The 20410-nt window shown below is 43.9% G+C and overlaps 1 protein-coding gene across 3 annotated transcripts; it reads right to left on the bottom strand.

Moving 5' to 3' along the window:
• Nucleotides 1-291: 291 nt before the first annotated feature.
• On the bottom strand, nucleotides 292-18497 carry ZNF12 (zinc finger protein 12). Of its 3 annotated transcripts, XM_005549073.4 has the most exons (5): nucleotides 17964-18497; nucleotides 16707-16771; nucleotides 9857-9983; nucleotides 9513-9608; nucleotides 292-4461 (listed from the first exon to the last, which is right to left on the bottom strand). In XM_005549073.4, exons 2-5 carry the CDS (start codon nucleotides 16719-16721, stop codon nucleotides 2606-2608), a joined length of 2094 nt encoding a protein of 697 aa, XP_005549130.3. In that variant the 5' UTR covers nucleotides 16722-16771; nucleotides 17964-18497; the 3' UTR covers nucleotides 292-2605. The 3 variants fall into 3 exon arrangements, with proteins under 3 accessions (XP_005549130.3, XP_045243821.2, XP_073890500.1); XM_045387886.2 differs by lacking the exon at nucleotides 16707-16771; XM_074034399.1 differs by lacking the exons at nucleotides 9513-9608; nucleotides 9857-9983.
• Nucleotides 18498-20410: the final 1913 nt, after the last annotated feature.

Genomic DNA, 20410 nt, shown 5'->3' with positions numbered 1-20410 from the left:
AACATACACTTTATAGTCAATGAAGGGAAAAGCAATTTATTTTTGATGTAGTTATCTCTGTGATAGGAAGAAAAAGGCAACATAATTTTAAGAATGTATTTCCTGGTGGGCTTCATTTTAAGATGGGCCAAAAATCCCTCTTAATTTATGAAAACATTGGCATCTTTTGAACTATAAACATGTTACTATGAACACTGACTATGTTACTGAAGAGGCAGTTCAGGACCACTTATATATGTACCAGAACCTTTAATGTGCAGGCAATCCATAGGAGAAGAAAATGCCAAGCCATTTAAAGTTTTCAAATGTTTTACTGAAAATGCATATTGTACAATTAAGGTGTAACGACACGCCAGTGTGGGAAACCTCTGTAGGTATCATTTCTACAAATATGCTATGAATATAGAGTTCCTACATAAAACTATACAACTTACCAGATGTAATTCCTGTTATGTACCATACTCACAATCATCTTGAAGAATATGGACAAAAAGTGCTGGGTAACAAAAACAGGAGCCATGTGTGTTTTTAATAAATGAAAAACATGGCATTTCAGCTCAGTGGTAAAGCAGTAAATAAATCAGATGATCAGCTATCAAGTCATCATGTGAGAGAAAACAAAATTAGATCCTTACCTCATACTATATGTTGTCAGCTAACACTGTAGCAGTGATAGATGAATCACATAAATTAAATTCTCTCAAACAAAATTTATCCCATGTATTAGAAAAAAGGAGGTATGCCTAACATTGTGTCACGTTCCAAAGGTGAATTTTGCAAGTCAACGATATGACAGTTCAAGGAAGCATACATTTAATTGTTTCAACTTGATTTCTAATGCTCAAACTATTTACGTCAAAATTTACAGAAAATAAATCTCTATATCAACAGCTTAAAATAAATGACTTACCGAAAGTCCACTTCTGAACTGTGTAACTCCTATAAAGGTTTAAGTCTGTACCAATTAGAATGTCTTCAGTTATTAGTAACAGAGCATCCTAAATCAACTGGCTTAAAAATAAGTTTAGTCTCTCACAAAAGAAACAGTCCAAAGGAGGAGTGGCTACAAGGCTGGTTGGTTTAGTGGCTCAAAGACATCATCCAGGTCTCAGGGTCTTTCGGTCTTTCCGCTCAGGCCATGATGAAACTATAATCCATTGTTGAAAGACGGTTACCAGGCACCACATCCAGACAAGTTACTGTTCACCAAAATATTCCACTTCCCTTTGCTTGAATTCTTGGGCGTTTGAGAAAACCTTTTCTGGAAATGGTCTGTCAGGTATATCGTTTGTTTTATGTCTAGAATTGGGCCCTGTGACCACTGTAAACCAACTGCTGGCAACGAGAAGGGGAGTGTCATTGGTGAAAACTAATCAGGATTTATCTTACGTCCTTTTGAGGATAAATGGATAACCAGACTCAGCCAGTGGAGTGAGAAGGGAGTGACTAAGAAAGTCACTCGGCAATGCCTGCCACAAACCCTTATTAGAATGTGTTCTTATTTCATTCAGTAACAGGAAGGAGTAGAGCACAAGGTTTAAAAGCACTATGATATCAAATGAAAACACAGTTAATTCCTATGTTACACAGCATCGTGCTGTGCACTGTTATGTAAGTGTCCAAATAAAAAAAAGTAGGAAAGAAACAATAGATACAAATGGGAATATTTTACGTATGTCTTAAAACGGTATAGAGTGCAATGATTGATTTTCTCACTCCTGGAGAACTGTGCATTAACAATTTTAAATTACCTAAACAAAGTTTTCTATCTATTTTTATACATGGATATTTATCTCTCTGGCTGACTCAGGTACTGTTGAAAACATGATAAAAGCATTGGTCCTTTAGGGCTGATATTATTCATTAAGAATGATCAAATGCATTACATACTAGAGAAGAGTGCAAGAAAAAGTATACTTTATACCTATGAAATGATATTAACCTAGTGTTGTTTAGAATACTCTGACCATATGAATTACAAAATTAATAAGGATACAGTTTTTTTTTTCAAACATGATTCAAAGTGAACATACAATTCCTGTAAGGTAATGTGATAAAAACAACCAACCCTCTACCCCAAACATAAATCCTATGTTCTTTGGGAACTGCTTACATGAATTTAAGGTTACTGACATAACTAGCTATCCTGATGACGTTACAGCTTCTATTTACACAAGGAGTATGTTTATTCACAGCAGGAATCTTCTTTTTTTTTTCTTTTCAAATTTGCTGTTGTATCAGAAATGCATCTTTTAGTATTAACAGTTTCCAAAGGTTTCTGTCTTCCACATTCCTTATATTGATAGATTTCCCCTTGGCTATGAATTCCCTGATATGCGAAACAGTTCCAATCCATGGCGACGTGTATATACATTCTTAATATTTATAAATTTTCACTTGTCTGTAGTCTAGTATTGTTATACCATGTGGTCTTGTTACAATCATGGTTTCCATTCTGTGAGTCTTCAGATTATGAGTCCAACACACAAGGGGATGTCCACAGTAACCTGTGTGAGCTCTCTGATGTACAAAGTGTTTGACTTCAGGCAGGAGTTTCTGATTCACTATTTTGAAAGGGTTCTCTGTTATAAAGTGAGGTCTGACTTCAGAGAAGCCTTCCCACATCTATTACGTTCATATTCCCTCTCCTGTGAATTCTCTGATGGCTGTTGAATGCTGATTTGTGGTAGAATTTTTTCCCACATTCAGTACACTCATAGGGTTTCTCTCCTGAATGAGTTCTGTAGTGTACAGTGAGGTATGACATCCGAGAGAAGGCTTTTCCACACTCATTACATTCAAAGGGTTTCTCTCCTGAATGAATTCGATGATGTATAGTGAGATAGGACATCTGAGAGAAGCACTTCCCACATTCATAACATTCATAGGCTTTCTCTCCTGTGTGTGTTCTCTGATGTCGATTAAGGGCTGAATTCTGGCAGAAGGTTTTCCCACATTCACTACATTCATAGGGCTTCTCTCCTGAATGAATTCTATGATGTATAGTGAGGTATGACATCTGAGAGAAGAATTTTCCACATATATAACATTCATAGGGCTTCTCTCCTTTGTGTATTCTCCGATGTCTACAAAGGGCTGAGTTCTGGTAGAAGGTTTTCCCACATTCACTACATTCATAGGGTTTGACTCCTGAATGAGTTCTATGATGTATAGTGAGGTATGACAACTGGGAGAATAACTTTCCACATTCGTTACATTCGTAAGGTTTCTCTCCTGTGTGCACTCTCTGATGTCTCATGAGGGCTGAATTCAGGTAGAAGGTTTTTCCACATTCATTACATTCATAGGGTTTCTCTCCTGAATGAGTTCTATAATGTACAGTGAGATATGACAACCGAGAGAAGAATTTTCCACACTCATTACATTCATAGGGTTTCTCTCCTGTGTGGGTCCTCAGGTGGGTCGTGAGAGTAGACTTGCGGCAGAAGCATTTCCCACATTCACTACACTTGTAGAGTTTCACACCTGTGTGAATTTTCTGATGGTCATTAAGTGCTGACTTCTGTGAGAAGGTTTTCCCACAGTCATGACAAACATAAGGTCTCTCTCCTGAATGTGTTCTCTGATGTTGTGTGAGGTGTGTCTTCTGGCAAAAGGATTTTCCACAGTAACTACATTCATAGGGCTTCTCTCCTGAGTGAGTTCTCTGATGCTGAATGAGGTGTAACTTCTGGTAAAAGTTTTTCCCGCATTCATTACATTCATAGGGCTTCTCCCCTGTGTGTGTTCTCTGATGCACAGTAAGGGTTCCCTTCTGGCAGAAGGATTTCCCACACTGATTACATTCGTAAGGTTTCTCTCCTGTGTGAGTCCTCTGATGTATAATAAATTTTGACTTTTTACAGAAGGATTTCCCACATTCACTGCATTCATAGGGCTTCATTTCCATATGAGATGCCTGATGTACAGTGAGGTCCGACATCTGAAGAAAGGCTATTTCAGATCCATTCCACTTATAGGGCTTTTCTTCCATGTGATTAACAAAAACAGTGTCCTTTTGGAAGGCTTTCTGGCATTCAATATATTCAAAAGGCTTCTCCAAAATATGAATTTTCTGATAAAGACTTTCTTCGTTTAGAGTATAAGGTTTCCTATTTTGATTAAATTCATAAGCTTTATCTCCTGGATGAGTTTTCTCAAGCTTAATATGGAGGAGCGATTTCCCACATCCACTACATTCATCAGCTTTCATTCTTGCATAGCTTCCATCGCTACTAATATATTCTGAAACAGACGCTAAACACTTTTCACAGGAGTCACAGAGGCTATTTCTATAGGCTGTTTTTCCTGAAGGAACAGCATTCGTTTCTACATCAAAAGTTTTACCAGGAACATTACCTCTCTCTTCAATTAGGGTCTCAGTGAACACAGTTTGTCTTGAAGGTTTATTTTCGCCTTCCTGGATTCTCTCTATTAGGTCATCAGCTTGCCAGACTTCATCTAAAGAGAGACAAAATTAACCAACTTTTGTACATCTTCCTATATATGAGATATGGAATGAGACTCATATGATTTGTGCACAAGCATCTCATTGTGAGTAGATGCTAGCTTCATGAACAGATGAAAATAATTCCAAGTGTACTTTTCTCCTTTATTTTTTTGCTTAAAATTACACACACACACACACACACACACACACCCCTCTAGGAATGCAGAAAGAGGGAAGTAAACTGACAAAAACACATGCGCTTTTGATCTACTTTATATTTTGTTCAAAACTGGGTATAGAAGATAAAATATAGCACAGAACAATGATTGGTAGGCGAAGAATGCTGGATGAATGGCTGACGGGGTAGATACCGACAGAGCGATGAGGAGTGCTATTGGACAAGGAGGGTCAAAAGATGTATTCAATCAGGGATTTCTTTAGGGGGCGGGAAAGCTGTACTTTATACCATATCACTTGATACCAAGTTGAGAGAGATTACAACTGAAGGCGTTAGCACTGTATACTAAGATTTTTGTGGTAGCATTTTCACTAGACTACATCCTTCCAAACTATTTTGGCTTCTTTCCTCATTCCACGTAGTAGAATAAACTAAATCTCCTCATGTTTAACGGAAGAGCCCTATAACCAGGGCATTCGCCCTGTAATTCTGTTTCACTTGGATGAAGAATCTCAGGAATATATATATATCCTACAGGAAATATAAAAGAGTCCGCAGTGCTATAGACTTCTCTTGTGAGGATAGCAATGAGATCAACTGGAAACTTTACTATTCTAATGATGCTATGATTGAATGCTAAACTCATTCTGACCATGACATTCTACTTGTTCCTATTTGAACAGTATATTTAATATCATGAACTCTGGTGAGGTGGCCTAGAGCAAGCTACTTAGCAATTCCCTGTAGTCAGTATCCTTCACCTGCCAAATGGAAATAATGGCACCTACCTCAGAAGGTGGTTGTAAGATTGCAGCAGTTAATGAAGTGCTCAGAGCAGCATCTGGCACAAAACACATGCTTGATAAGCTTAGCAATTATTCTTCCCATCTTTCAATCTCCTGACCATTTCCTTAAGCCAGTCCCACCCTGACATACTACCATCACTTAATTCTCAATGTGAGTGCTTTCCCACTCCTGAGTAGCATTTAGTGTACAAACCTTACGAATCAGATCCCTGGCCAGGCATGGTAGCTCATGCCTGTAATCCCAGCACTTTGGGAGGCCAAGACAGGCGGATCACTTGAGGTTATAGGAGTTCGAGACCAGCCTGGCCATGATCGTGAAACCCTGTCTCTACTAAAAATACAAAAATTAGCCAGGCGTGGTGGTGGGCGCCTGTAGTCCCAACTACTCAGAAGGCTGAGGCAGGAGAATCGCTTGAACCCAGGAGGCGGAGGTTGCAGTGAGCCGAGATGGCGCCACTACACCCCAGCCTGGGCAACAGAGTGAGAATCTGTTCTCAAAAAACAAAACAAAACAAAACAAGCCAAAACAAATCAGATCCCTTACCATGCTCCTAAAATAGCAATTTTATTTTTACTTATCTTAGAAGTGTCTGGATGAACCTGACTACCGTACTTGCTATCATGCACATTCAGTGAAACGGTATCAACCGTATCCTCTATAACCTGTGCTTTCTCTGAACCCACTGCCAAAATATCAAGAGACCCAACAAGAAAAAAATCTGAGAAACAATACTTTTTGCCACCTGGGATCACTATATGATTCCAAGCTAGGATGACAGTCATCTACCAAAAATATTCTGTTGCAGGAAAAGCAAGCTATTTGTTGCACAAGGAGGGTCCTAAGATACATCCAAGTAGAGAGGTGTTTTGGAGGAAGTGGGTCTTCACTTTATACCTTCTCATGTTACATCAAGTTGGCAGAGACAGGTCACGATCTAAGGCATCCTTGCCTTATGCTAAGATCACTGTGTGTCTGATCAATGCCCAGCGCATTTCACCTCCAGTCTCCACCCTTATTGTTTCACTCAGTTTGCTTGACTTCCTGCCTTCATCTTCTCAAAACCTACCTTTGTAGGGGATTTCCATGCTTAAAAAAAAACACTTCTCAAATCCTTTCTCACCTCAATTAATTCCATTTCCCCTTGAAGTTGAGAATACTGTCTACAGAATCATTTTAGTACAAAGTGACAGCCTTGCATTGGGACATCAGCACTCCATGTAAAATGCTGAGTTTTAATTACTTCATGCAGCCCTGTTCTCTTTTTATTTATTTATTTATTTATTTATTTATTTATTTATTTATTATTATTATTTTTTTTGAGACGGAGTCTCGCTCTGTCGCCCAGACTGGAGTGCAGTGGCTGGATCTCAGCTCACTGCAAGCTCCGCCTCCCGGGTTTACGCTATTCTCCTGCCTCAGCCTCCCGAGTAGCTGGGACTACAGGCGCCAGCCACCTCGCCCGGCTAGTTTTTTGTATTTTTTAGTAGAGACGGGGTTTCACCGTGTTAGCCAGGATGGTCTCCATCTCCTGACCTCGTGATCCGCCCGTCTCGGCCTCCCAAAGTGCTGGGATTACAGGCTTGAGCCACCGCGCCCGGCCTATTTATTTATTTTTTGAGACGGAGTCTTGCTCTGTCACCCAGGCTGGAGGCAGTGGTACGATCTCAGCTCACTGCAACCTCCGCCTCCCGGGTTCAAGCGATTCTTCTGCCTCAGCCTCCCAAGTAGCTGGGATTACAGGCATGTGCCACCAGGCCTGGCTAATTTTTGTATTTTTAGTAGAGACAGGGTGTCACCATATTGGCCAGGGTGGTCTCATGATCTTGACTTCATGATCTTGACTTCATGATCCGCCCCCCTCGGCCTCCCAAAGTGCTGGGATTACAGGCATGAGCCACCGCACCCAGCCCTTGTTCTCTTAACCACAACCTTTCACCTAGGAAGGATGGTCCTATTTCCTTTGAACCTCTGAATAAAAATCAGATGAGCTATTCTTAATCTGAATCATATAGGTGTTTTTCCATTACTTGCAAAATATATGGGGATGTGACCCAGGCATGTATTATTTCTTTTTTCTTTTTTTTTTTTTTTTGGTAGAGACAGGGTTTCACTATGTTACCCAGGCTGGTCGCAAGCGATCCTCCCACCTCAGCCTCCCAGGTTTGGGATTATAGGTGTGAGCCACTACATTTGGCCCAGGCATGCATATTCAGAAATAACTGCCTGCAAATTATTTCTGAATGGATGGACAAGAAAGTTCTTTCACCTGTCTGGCTTCTCAGATAATCAAAGAAAGAAATAAATGTCTCTCAATGTTACACATTACATCAAGGGATAACATGCCCTTTTCCTTGCAGGACTATGATCCAAGAGCAAAACAGCTCAAGCAAAACATAGACACTATCAAATAACAGATTACTTAATCAGACTCACTTCTTTATCATATCACCCCTGGGTGAAACTGAAGGTGGGGGAAGGGAGATACAGAAGTCATGATAAAAGTCAGGAAGGAAAAACTTCAGGGAGGGGTTGAAGATTTGAGATCAGACTTAAAGAATGTGTTATCTGGGGAAAGAAAGCACACCCTAAGGAAATGTAAAGCTGTAGGGACAATAGTCTCATGAAGAGAAGACATTAGGAGTGTGGACCAAATGGAGTTTAGTGAGAGTTTTGGGGAACAACAGAAAATTACTTTTTCCAGGCAATACAGGGCCAATATTGTTGAGATCCTTAAAGGACAAGAAATTAAATTCCCTTTAGGAAATAAAATGTAACCAGCTATAGGCTTATCTTGGGAGGCTAGCAGTGATATCACCAGCTATAGGCTTATCTTGTGAGGCCAGCGGTGATAGCAACTAGAAACTTTAGATGAAGACATACTGCACATCCAACTAGGACTCATAGTAATCCAGGCATGAGAGAATCTAGTCCTTGTTTACATTAACTCAAAGGAAACTGAGGATATACAGAGGACAACTGAAGACATTTCACACTGGACAAAATCCAGTAATCCAGAGAGATTAGTAATATCTGATGAGAATTTCAGTGGTTTCACAGGGACCACTATAGAAAAAGAAGAGATTAGTATAGTTTAGTAAATAAAGGGAAGTGGAAAGGTGATTAGTAATTATAATTCGGAATAGGTCATGATCAGTTTCCAGGACTGATGAGAACAAGAGCAGCTCTGTAACTGCTATCACAGAAAAGCCCAGACTTGGGTGGTAGAGACGTCATCCCGGGTGCGAGCAACATAAAATAAAAAACAAACCCTAACAACTTGGCACTGGAGGCACCCTTTGAGAAACTCATAATGCGAGGAAATCACAGTAGTTAGAAACAGACCCTTTAAAGACATTTCTAGAGGTGGTGGAAGCATAAACCAGACTTCATTTATGTATATAATACTTACTAAGCACCTGCCATGACAGGGTATCATTCAAGGCATTGGGAACAGAACAGAAAATAAGAAACAAGATGAAAACGAGCACTTGGTTAAAGAGGGAGACCCAGGTACTGCAGTCACCAAATTTCAGGAGGGCTGGGTCTCAGGAATGAGCAGCACTGTCCAATGAAGTACAGGTGCACATGTCAAGTGGCAGACTCCACTGGCTTAGGCACAGGATGGGGACTTTGGAGTCTAACCTCAAAGAAAGAAAAGTACAAAGTAGAACAGGGTCCAGAAACAAGTCTCGGGCACTGCACGGTAAAGATAAAAAAACCCAGAAGTTACAAAGAACACAAGAATCACATAAGTTTTTTTAAATGTCAGACTTATTAACACCTAAAATATAATCCATGATGATGGCTTCTGAAAATGCTAGAAGAGCAAGCAAAGACCCAAAGTTTAAGAGAACAACGGATGTGACTAGAATTGTATTCCGGGGAGTGGCAAGCACAGAAAAGCTCCATCAATGTAAGTTCTTACAGGGAAGGAAGAAGGCTTTGGGAGTGAGATTTAGATTCATAGAGCATATAAGCAACTATCTCTAGTCACTTCTGAAGGTTTGGGACCATTAAAAAATCCCTGGGAAACACACTCCCAAGTTACCGATCTCCTCACTGCCTCCACTAACACACCTGGATAGCTCTGAAGTAGGAATTCTCCTTCTACTATCCATGGCTCTTCTCCTTGCTCCAACTTGCTGATAACATCCGGTTTGATAATGTGATACCCTGTTAATGAGAAATGAAAGAGAACTTGAGCCCAGCCGGTTGGCTTCAGGGTCTCTGTCACACGGGGAAAAGGCCATTTGTGCTTTATCAAAATCAGAACTTTTCACGGGGAAAATCAAGACCAAAATGCCCTGCCTGGTGCCCAAAACAGATTACTCACATTCGTCCCATCAAATTTTAAGTTAAAGTCATTAAATTTGTGAGAAATCCCATGTATTTTAGCAACTGAGAAAGCAAGCTATCCTCACCCACGGAAACTAGATTGCTGTAGTTCTCCAGCATCACATCCCTGTAAGTTATCTTCTGCTCAGGGTCCAGCTGCTGCCACTCCTCCTGGGTGAAGTCCACAGCCACATCCTTGAATGACACTGGCCCCTGAAATGGCACCGTGATTGGAATTGGGTGACGTGAAAGAGGCACATAGGGACAAGATCTTACCATGCTCACTGGCAGAATTAACCATGAACATTGTATACCTTTATTTTATGTTACCGACTGTCGAAGGAAAACAAACATATCAGAAATACACTGTTCTGAGGTTCATTCGGTATACATAAAAAAAAAAAAAAAAAAAAACAACTGGGATTGCATGGTGAGCCAGCAACAATCCTGGCTGCTGGGGACTCTTAACACCAGCAGGCACGAATCTCACCCCTGAGGAGCACAGGCCTGGGGACACTCACAGAACCCCAGGATGTACCCTGTTCCTTTGCATATTCTTCAATTTGCTTCCAGAACATTAATAATGTTGGTTCTCCTCTTACCTCCCTGGTCACTCCTTCTCAGCCCTTTGCTGGCTCCTCCTCTACTGCAAGTCATCCTGAATGCTGTGGGCCCTACGGCTGTGTTGAGTCTTTTTCTCTTTGCTGTCTATAATTGCTGCTTTCATGGTGAGCCCACCTGCTTCCTGGCTAATTTAATTACCATCTATACACCAACAATTTCCAAATTTACATCATCAGCCCAAGCCTCTCTCCTAAATTCCAGAAACATACGTCCGAGATGGCAAACTCAACATCCCTAAAATTCAATTGCTGTTCCTGTTCAAACCTGCTCCTCCTATGGCTACTACTGAAACCAACCCACAGTATTTGCCACAATTACCAAAATAACCAACAGGCTGGGCAACACACATTCTAGTTTTGTATTTTACTGCCGAGTTACCAAGCCTACAGCAGTTCAGAATGCAGCCTGCTACATGAATTATCAGTAATAGCTTGGTTCACCATGTTTTCCTAATTCCCAGCTGGGAACCCCAAATTTCCTTTCTTCCCATGGTACACGTTCTAGGAGAAAGGAATATTCCTGAGGAGGAACAGACAGCTGACCTGGAAACTGTCAAAACCGCATCTAGAAATGTGTATCTTCTGAATAAAGTGTCCCATTCACAAGTACTCACACTAGCCATCAGAACTGTTTCCTTTAATATCACCCCTCTAAAATAAAGAGAATAATGCTACCTATACATAATACCAGTATGAAATGGACTAGTCCACAAAAAGCACTTAGCATAGTTTTTTGGATAAAACACATACTTATCAATGAAATCTACTGTTATTGTCGACTTTCTACGGTGCCTCTGACCACTTTCCAAATTAGGACAGAAAATTAACCATAAAACACAGAATTTTAAACAACTGAAGGTTATGTGGTTATTTATGTAACTGGCAAGAAAGAATCGTAAAACAGTATCTGTGTGTTAAGAATAAAGAGGCTGAGATGATTTCAAGAAAATATGGTAGCAGGAATGGTATAGAAGATGTGGAAGGAAAGGCTATGTCATGTTCAGAGCTATGTAAGATGATGACAAACTCCTGATGTTGACTGAACATCTTAGGTTTTATATGTGGAATGATCCGTGAGTGCAAGATGGGGTTTACTGACTCCCTGAGACGCCATGCCATTCTCTCCCAGCTCTAGATACAGCGGTATCCACAGACAGGCCTGGCTGGCCTGGGAAGGATCAGGGCTGAGAGCATCCAGCTGCTGATGGGACACACACTGGGGGAAGAAGTGGGTCCCACCCCAGCCAGATGAATCCAGGTGGAAGACTGTCCCAGCAGGTGATGAGAACCTCCTGGAGAGCAATAGCTGAGCTTCCAGAAACTCTGTGCACACTTTGTTCAGACGTTGCCTGCCATGATGAGGATCAGGGGAGTCTGGAAGTTCACGTATGGCATTGCCCTGCCTTGCTGAGCAATAGCAACTTGTTTATTTCTTAGGAAATAAGCCTGGTTTCCTTTATGCAAGTGGTAGACCCCTGCTTAGTGTGTCCACCTGGTATCTGTCAGGATGGTCACTGTGCAATGGTTGAAAACGGGCAAAGGACTTTCCAGAAGGACTCATAAGAGGAAAAATGGGATGAAAGTCATCAGCTCAGGAGAAGTCACAAAAGCAAAGCAAACAAATGAAAGTAGAGGAGTAACGAGACCACATGTATCTATGACTACAATAACTGTGAACATATAAAATCTCTATTTTATTTTTTTATTTTCTTTTTTTTTTAATCTCTATTGTAAACCAGAATCCCTCTTACAATAAAAATATGCCAGGGACACAATCTTGACCAAAAACATACTTAGAAATAAGCAAACCATTTCAGTCACACTTCTGTCCTATAGATTGTATATAATGTATTTGTTTTTGAGTCTTTCCATTAAGAGATTCTAAGCGATCTTCCTAATATTTAATTCTTTTTAGAATCCCCTTAGCTAGGAGAGTCCTCCTCTTTCTGGCATTTCAGCTAGACACCCTTGAGTATCCTTGACTCAATCCCCTCAACCCCCCACTGCCTTTCTTGTTTTTCACATTGTCAGTCTCTATTAATTTCATCCTTTCAACAGATGACACGCTTTCCCAATTAGAAGGCTTGGAATTCTCTGTAGGACAAAACCACAACTCAGTCCAGCATTGGGGGCTCCTGGGTCCATCTGGGTATTTATCTGCATTCCCATCCCTCAGTCCCTTAACAGGAAGTTCAAATTCTAAGGAAGCAAAAATCGCACCAGCCCTCCAGGACTCCTACTCAGGCCGCTAATGCTGGTCTCCTGAGTGTCTTTACAAGCCTCTGCCACTAACCCAAATTATTCCAGGGCTGGCAAATCCCTTCCTTGAATGACTGAATCACAATACTTTGATGGTGCATTCATTTGTTCATTCATTCATTCGAGATAGGATCTTGATCTGTTGCCCAGGCTGGGGTGCAGTGGTACAATCATAGCTCACTGCAGCCTCATATTCCTGGGCTCAAGTGATCCTCCTGCCTCAGCCTCCCGAAGTGTTGGCATTACAGGTGTGAGCCACTATGCCCGGCTGAGGATGCATTTTAAATCAGACTTCTACTTCATCATCACTTCAGAGTTTCCCAGGCATTGACCAGAACGACTCCCACCATCTCCCATAATTATATCCACGAATTACCTCCTCCAAGGAGAACATAAGCACCTTGAGAGAAACAAGTGCCTCTTAAAATCATATCCCAAACCCCAAGAGAAATGATGTTGTTGGTGTCTAAGAAAAAAAAGACAAAATGCTAGCTGAGGAGAAGGTCACAGAGCCAAGCAAGGAGGGCGCGCTTCCTCTGGGACTCCTGAAGCCCCAGAACAGCAGGTGTCTGCGTGGTAGACTGGCCGCTGCTCTAATCGCTTTCAGCTGAGAAGCACCAGTATCATGACACAAGCTCCCAAAAGAGTAGGATGTTATGTTTACATGGCAGGAAATGAGATGGGATTTCAAACAGAAGGAAAGGATGGTCCTCGCGGCTGGCTGAGCATGTGTGCAATGGTCGGGAAGGAGCTGCACACCCGGCCCAAAACCCGGCCCTCACCCCTCACTGTTGGCTGATGAGCTATTTCCCTGAGAAAAGAAGCAAACAGGGATGCTATGTCTACCCTCTTCTCTAACCACCTCCTGGGACGCCTCCAGCTGTTTGCACCTCTGTCCCCTCTAGCTGACTCGAGGCCCCGCAGTCCATTCCCACTCCAAGGGCAACAACTATTTTTCATTCTTGACAGAATCACCAGCGCTATTTCTCAGTCTTTCTTGGGCTGGACTCTTAACAGCATTTGACACAGTTGATCACCTGTCCCTGAAGCTTCTCATTCCCTTGGCTTTAGAAACTGCACACTCCTGGTTCTCCCTCTAGCCTGACCAGTAGCACCTTCCCAGTCCCCACTTCTCTATCAGACTGCACATGGGAGAGCACCAGATTCATCTCCCAAACTCCACAAACACACACAACCAGATTCGTCTCCCAGACTCCACATACATACACACACCTGCCGCCTTGATGCTGCCACTCATGGCATACTAACACAGCTCCCAAACTACACACATGTGCGCGCACACACACACCTGCCTTCCTGATGCTGCCACTCACTGCATACCAACACAGCCCAAATTTTAAACATCTGAAACCTAATTCTGGCCTTTTCTCAAGCCTGCTTTACCCACAGTCTTCCTCATCCCAGCTTGAGGCAACCTCATTTTCGTAGTAGCCACTCTGGGAGCCTCGCAAGTGCTTTTCCCATGGGAGAAGCATGATATGGTGAAAACTTTAGCAGAAATACTCGATATGGGAAATGCAATATGCCTGGGCTCGTGGAGGAAAGTAGCGGCATAGAAAAAAAATCTCTACGACAGTAGAGAAACCAAAAAATAAGCTATTTTAACGACAGCGGAGAGGGGATACGAGACAGGATAAAAACCATCTAGATTCTGCTGGGCGCGGTGGCTCACACCTGTAATCCCAGCACTCTGGGAGGCCGAGGTGGGCGGATCACGAGGTCAGGAGATCGAGACCATCCTGGCTAACAAGGTGAAACCCCGTCTCTACTAAAAATACAAAAACAAAAATTAGTCGGGCGAGGTGGCGGGCACCTGTAGTCCCAGCTACTCGGAAGGCTGAGGCAGGAGAATGGCATGAACCCGGGAGGTGGAGTTTGCAGTGAGCCAAGATCGTGCCACTGCACTCCAGCCTGGGTGACAGAGCGAGACTCCGTCTCAAAAAAAAAAAAAAAAAAACCATCTAGATGTGACATTAACAAACCGAAACAATCACGAGGTCAGAAAATGGACAAGTTTAGAAAGAATCCCATCTTTCTCGATAGGGCTACAGGCTGGACGATGGAACAATGAACCAATAGGAACAAGAGAAGGCATAGGTGGGGGGCTCCAAATAATGATTCTGAACCTGCTGCATCTATGACCCTGAGGGGTCCTTTGGACCCACTCCAAAGAAATGCTGAGCAGGTGGCTGGCCAGTTCTATGTGGGAAAACCAACACAGAGCTGGTGGTCAGAAGCACAGGAGGGTGACATCAGATAGGTACAGAGTCATGAGCCAAGAGTGGACACTAACACATGAAGAAGACCAAAGAAATCATCAATTTCAAGAAGCAGGCAAGAAGAGAAATGGCACTGAAACTGACAGAGCAAACTGCAGAGTGGGCCAAGGCAAAGACACAAATGTGCACTAAGAGCGTGTGCTAGACTACTGGCAACATTTACTCTAACAAGGTTAGGGGAGTGATAGGGACAGGACCAAGACCACAGGCTATGGGATAAAATGGGCATCTATGCCAGAGATTTATTATGGTCCTTTCTACTGTGCAACCCAGATAAACTAAGGGAAATAAATATTTAGGGAGATGGCTAGGCATGGTGACTCACACCTGTAATCCCAGCACTTTGGGAGGCCAAGGTGGGCAAATCACTTGGCACTTGAGGTCAGGAGTTCGAGACCAGCCTGGCCCAAGTACTTCTGAAACCCCGTCTCTAGTAAAAAAAAAAAAAAAAAAAAATAGAAAAATTAGCTGGGAGTGGTGGCAGGTGCCTGTAATCGCAGCTACTTGGGAGGCTAAGGCAGGAGAACTGCCTGAACCCGGGAGGCAGCGGTTGCAGTGAGCTGATAGTGCCCCTGCACTCCAGCCTGGGCAACGGAGTGAGACTCCATCTTTAAAAAAAAAAAAAAAAAAAAAGAAAGAAAGAACTATTTAGGGAGACTAATTTAAGGGTGAGAAGGCCATTTCTGCAAAGGATAGAACAGTAAAAAGAATCTACCTTTGGCCAGGCGCGGTGACTCACACCTGTAATCCCAGCACTTTGGGAGGCCGAGGCAGGCGGATCACGAGGTCAGGAGATCGAGACCATCCTGGCTAACACGGTGAAACCCTGTCTCTACTAAAAATACAAAAAATTAGCTGGGCGTGGTGGCGGGCGCCTGTAGTCCCAGCTACTGGGGAGGCTGAGGCAGGAGAATGGCGTGAACCCAGGAGGCAGAACTTGCAGTGAGCCAAGATCGTGCCACTGCACTCTAGCCTGGGCGACAGAGCGAGACTCTGTCTCAAAAAAAAAAAAGAAAAAAATCTACCTTTGAGACAACACTGTTTTAGTTACTAGAAATATTACGGGCTGGGCACAGTGGCTCATGCCCAGCACTTTGGGAGGCCAAAGCGGGTGGATCACCTGAGCTCAGGAATTCGAGAGCAGCCTGGCCAACATGGCAAAACCCCGTCTCTACTTTAAAAAAAAAAAAAAAAAAAAAAAAAAAAGGCCGGGTGTGGTGGCAGGTGCCTGTAATCCCAGTTACTGGAGAGGTTGAGGCAGGAGAATCACTTGAACCTGGGAGGTGGAGGGTGCATTGAGCTGACAGCGCCACTGCACTCCAGCCTGGCGACAGAGCCCAAGACTCAGTCTCAAAAAAAAAAAAAAAGAGGCAAGAATTGCAGTGGTTCAAGAGTTATTATTTAGGAAGGCTGCTGATAATGATCTCAAAGGAATCTTTAAAATTCATGCAAAAACAAAAGTGATTTTGCTTACGGTCAATGTAAGTCAAGGAATGGATGGTATTTATCATTTTTTGTGATAAATGGCGAGAACATGAGAGGCTAGTACTCTGGCTTCAAGAACTCTTTAAGGATCACGCTATCTGCGCATATGAATATGATAAAAAGGCCTGGTGCTGATGGCTACACTGTTTTGTCTGACCAAATCTTATATCTATTTCTACTTTCTCATTTTAAAATTTGAACCCTTAATCTCCTCCTAAGGTGTATTGTAAATCAGAGTAGAGAATAAATACACGAACAGAAACACTCACCAGGGATTTATTCATTTTCTGCTGCTCTTGGAAAAATCTGGAGGACTGTGAAAGCGGAGGCAGGTCTGGGGAAGGAAAACCCAAAACATGAAGTTACGAGAGGTCTCGCCTGCCAAGGCAGTCATCTCCCGCCTAAAACCTATATAGAAAGTTCCATGAAGGGCATCCTATGGGAGACTGTCCCTTTAAGCCTTCAGAAGGGACTGGAAAATGATCAGGAGGAGGACCCATCTGCACATTTGTAACTCTCACATGGCTACGTTGTGACTGAGTGGATGAGATTGTCATGGTGAATGAATACTGGATCCTACTGAAATAATCTGCCATCATTAAATGTAAGATTTAAAAAGGAATACTGGTAACCAGCCCGGCCAACATGGTGAAACCTCATCTCTAGTAAAAATACAAACATTAGCCGGGCATGGTGGCGGGTGCCTGTAATTCCAGCTACTCGGGAAGCTGAGGCAGGAGAATCGCTTAAACCTGGGAGCGGAAATGGCAGTGAGCTAGGATCGCGCCGCTGCACTCCAACCTGGGCAACAGAGCGAAACTCGTCTCAAAAACAAACAACAAAAAAGGAATTCTGTAATACTCATCTATTAGTCTTTTAAATAAAGATCAGAAAATCCACAGGATGCCCTAAATAAAGGAATACATTCGGCATGATTAGGTCTTTATTTGCAGGAACTTCAGTGGGCTGCTCAAAAGGATCTTTTATTGAACTTACTCTCACTTAACTAGGATACAGGGGACAGAACACTGGCCTGGGAGATAAAACTCCTGAGTTCTACTATGAGCAGCTCCACACACAAAACCTCGGACAAGTCACCCACCTGCTACGGCCCAGTCTCTTCCCCTAGTAAATGAGGCAGCAAGAGAATCCCTGCAGACTATTCCTGTGCTACAATGTATGATTCCATAAGAGCAGACTTAAGGGGGAATCAGCACTTAAATGAGAGAACACAGGTGCTCACGGACGTTTAGATACGGTCGCAATCTGGAGCAGGGAGAGGAGGAAGAGCTGTTGGGGTGAGGGGGGAGTGGAGACAACGTCCGCAGCTGAGGCTGGTAACACCCCCCCGCCCAGTCCCTGTAAGCCTCGTCGTCGCCGGACCCTGCCCTCAAACCCTCAAACCCAAACACATGTCTCTCCTGCAAGCGATCGAGACCCTCCGCTGCCCCTCACTCTAAGGTCCCCGCCACGCGGTGACTTCACCCAGGCCCTTCTCGCCCCTGGCCCGCGAACCCACGACCTACCCTCCTGGGGCTCCGCAGCCTCTGCCCCACGGCTCCCGAGAGGCCGGGGCGGGACTGCTGTCGCGGGCGCGCGTCTGCTCGCGAGGTCCCCTCCTCTCCACCTCAGCAAGGCCGTTCTGCTCCCGAGGGGCCCGTGCCGGGCCTACGGGACAAATCCAGGCGGGGCGTCCCTCCTGGAGCCCAGATCCGGCTCCCTGGGGCTCACCGTCCTGCGGAGCCGGGGCCGGGCCGTCGAGGACGCACACGGATCGGGTCCGGGTCCCGCCGCCCCTTCGCTTCCGCCGCCGACACCGCCCGGCCGGCCCCTCGGGCCCCAGCGCCGTCGGCTCCGGGGGTCGTGCTCGGGGATCAACGCTTGAGCCTCCGCCTGGCCCGCGCGAACCCTGGCCCGCACAGCCCCGCGCCCGCTTGGGTGCCGGCCCGGGTCTTCCGCGCCCAGCCTCGCAGACTCCGCGATTCTCGCCCACCGGAGGCCAAAGCCTGGGAACTAGGGCGAGCGGTGACCTGGGGACGCACAGGAAGCGAGGACAGTGCGGCGGCGACACGCATGCGCGAACACGCACACAGAGCGGGGTGCACACGCGCAGGAATGCATCGGAAGTCCGCCTCCGGGGACCCACCGCAGGTCCCAGGATAAATACAGTGACTCTATTTCCCATGAGCCTATGCGCTCCCCAAATTTAGGAACCGTCTTAAATGTCTCTATCTGGTCTAGCGGTTGAAAGGCTCTATGCTAAGAGAACTGGCAACCCGGTATCCCAGACTCAAATTTCTCCTTAGTTTAAGGGAACGTCTTCATGGGGATGTCTTGACTATCTTTAAGGGAACGTCTAGAAAGTCTCTGCTTCAAGTAGCATCTTGTAGACTGTGCCCGGGGCAGTCCTGCCTTACCCGAGAGCTCAAGGCTTAAAATCAATGTCCATGTGCAACCATGACAAGTGGAACAAGAGGGTGCATCATACTAGCTTATGATTACAATGACACATTTAACGAAAACATTAGTAAATAGAGCCCATGGATGAAATAATAGAAGATTAGCCTGGGACAGAATACCATCCTCGCCCCAACAAGGAAAAAAGGAATTCCAGCTTTTCCAAATCACTTTGAATTTGTGATAGCTAGAAAACTCAGAGAATATGTACAGAATTGAAAGAAGAAAAAAATTACCCAGAACTCTACTTCCTGAAGAGGATGAGGCAAGCAGAAGAAGAAATTTGCGTTGTAATGGAAAACGAAGCACATTAGAAAGCCATGTTACTTGATTCCAACCCTGTTGATTATCTTTGAGGTACTTTACACCTCTTTGAAAACTGTAGGTAATTGATGCAAGTTATGTTCTGTCTAGTGGAAGTTGGTTGACTTCCGACAATCCCCACTAGAGAAAATCCAGTTTTGACTGCATTTCTCCATTTACATAATCATTTCAATATTCCTGATCTGCAAATATGTCTGTTTCTCAGATTCGCTCTCTCTCTCTCTTTTTTTTTTTTTTTTAATTTTGAGACAGGGTCTCACTCCGTTGTGCATGCTGGAGTTCAGTGGGGAGATCCTGGCTCACTGGTTCAAGCAAGTCTCCTGCCTCAGCTTCCCAAGTAACTGGGATTTCAGGTACACACCACCACGCCCGACTAATTTTTGAATTTTTGGTATAGACGGGGGTTTCACCATGTTGGCCAGGCTGGTCTCAAACTCCTCACCTCAAGTGATCCACCCACCTCAGCCTCTCAAAGTGTCGGGATTACAGGCATGAGCCACCATGTCCAGTCCTCAGATTCTCTTTTGAACCAGTTGTAATATCTGCCGATTTCCTCTTGAATTAAATAAAATCTTTAGCATGTGTTCATTTCTGTATATCTGTATAAGAGTCATGATTTTACTTTCATGTTTTAAGGTTTTCCAGGTCTTCAGAGAAGTCGCCGATGGAATCACATGACTGAGCCAGGAAAACCTCAGGATTGGAGTGCCTCATGAATGGTTGAAGCCCAGGTGAATCTTTTCTTCGCTCCCAGGAATGAGTCCAAAGTGCCAATAGAAATTTGCTGGCTTCTCATTTTTCAGTAATTTCCCCATTTACCAATTCTGTGTTTTACTTTGGTTTGGGTTTGTTTACAGTGCTAGCTTCACTGTTGGTAATTTGTTTGTTGTTGTTGTTTCGAGGCAAAGTCTCGCTCTGCCACCCAGGCTGGAGTGCAGGGGTACGATCTCAGCTCACTGCAACCTCTGCCTCCCAGGTTCAAGTGATTCTCCTGCCTCAACCTCCTGAGTAGCTGGGACTATAGGTGTATGCCACCATGCCCAGCTAATTTTTGTATTTTTAGTAGAGACGGGGTTTTTCCGTATTGGCCAGACTGGTCTCAAACTCCTGACCTCAGGTGACAGACCCGCCTTAGCCTCCCAAAGTGCTAGGATTACAGACATGAACCACCGCGCTGGGCTAGGAATTTGGT

Source organism: Macaca fascicularis, chromosome 3 (assembly GCF_037993035.2).
Source record: "Macaca fascicularis isolate 582-1 chromosome 3, T2T-MFA8v1.1".
Lineage (NCBI taxonomy): Eukaryota > Metazoa > Chordata > Mammalia > Primates > Cercopithecidae > Macaca > Macaca fascicularis.
This window is presented reverse-complemented; position numbering and strand designations above follow the sequence as displayed.

Coding starts and splice junctions, on each gene's coding strand:
- ZNF12 (XM_005549073.4), bottom strand. Junction 9,609..9,856: donor CAGCAATCTAGTTTCCGTGG/GTGAGGATAGCT, acceptor TCTCATTAACAG/GGTATCACATTATCAAACCG. Junction 4,462..9,512: donor CCTACTTCAGAGCTATCCAG/GTGTGTTAGTGG, acceptor GTCTCTCTTTAG/ATGAAGTCTGGCAAGCTGAT.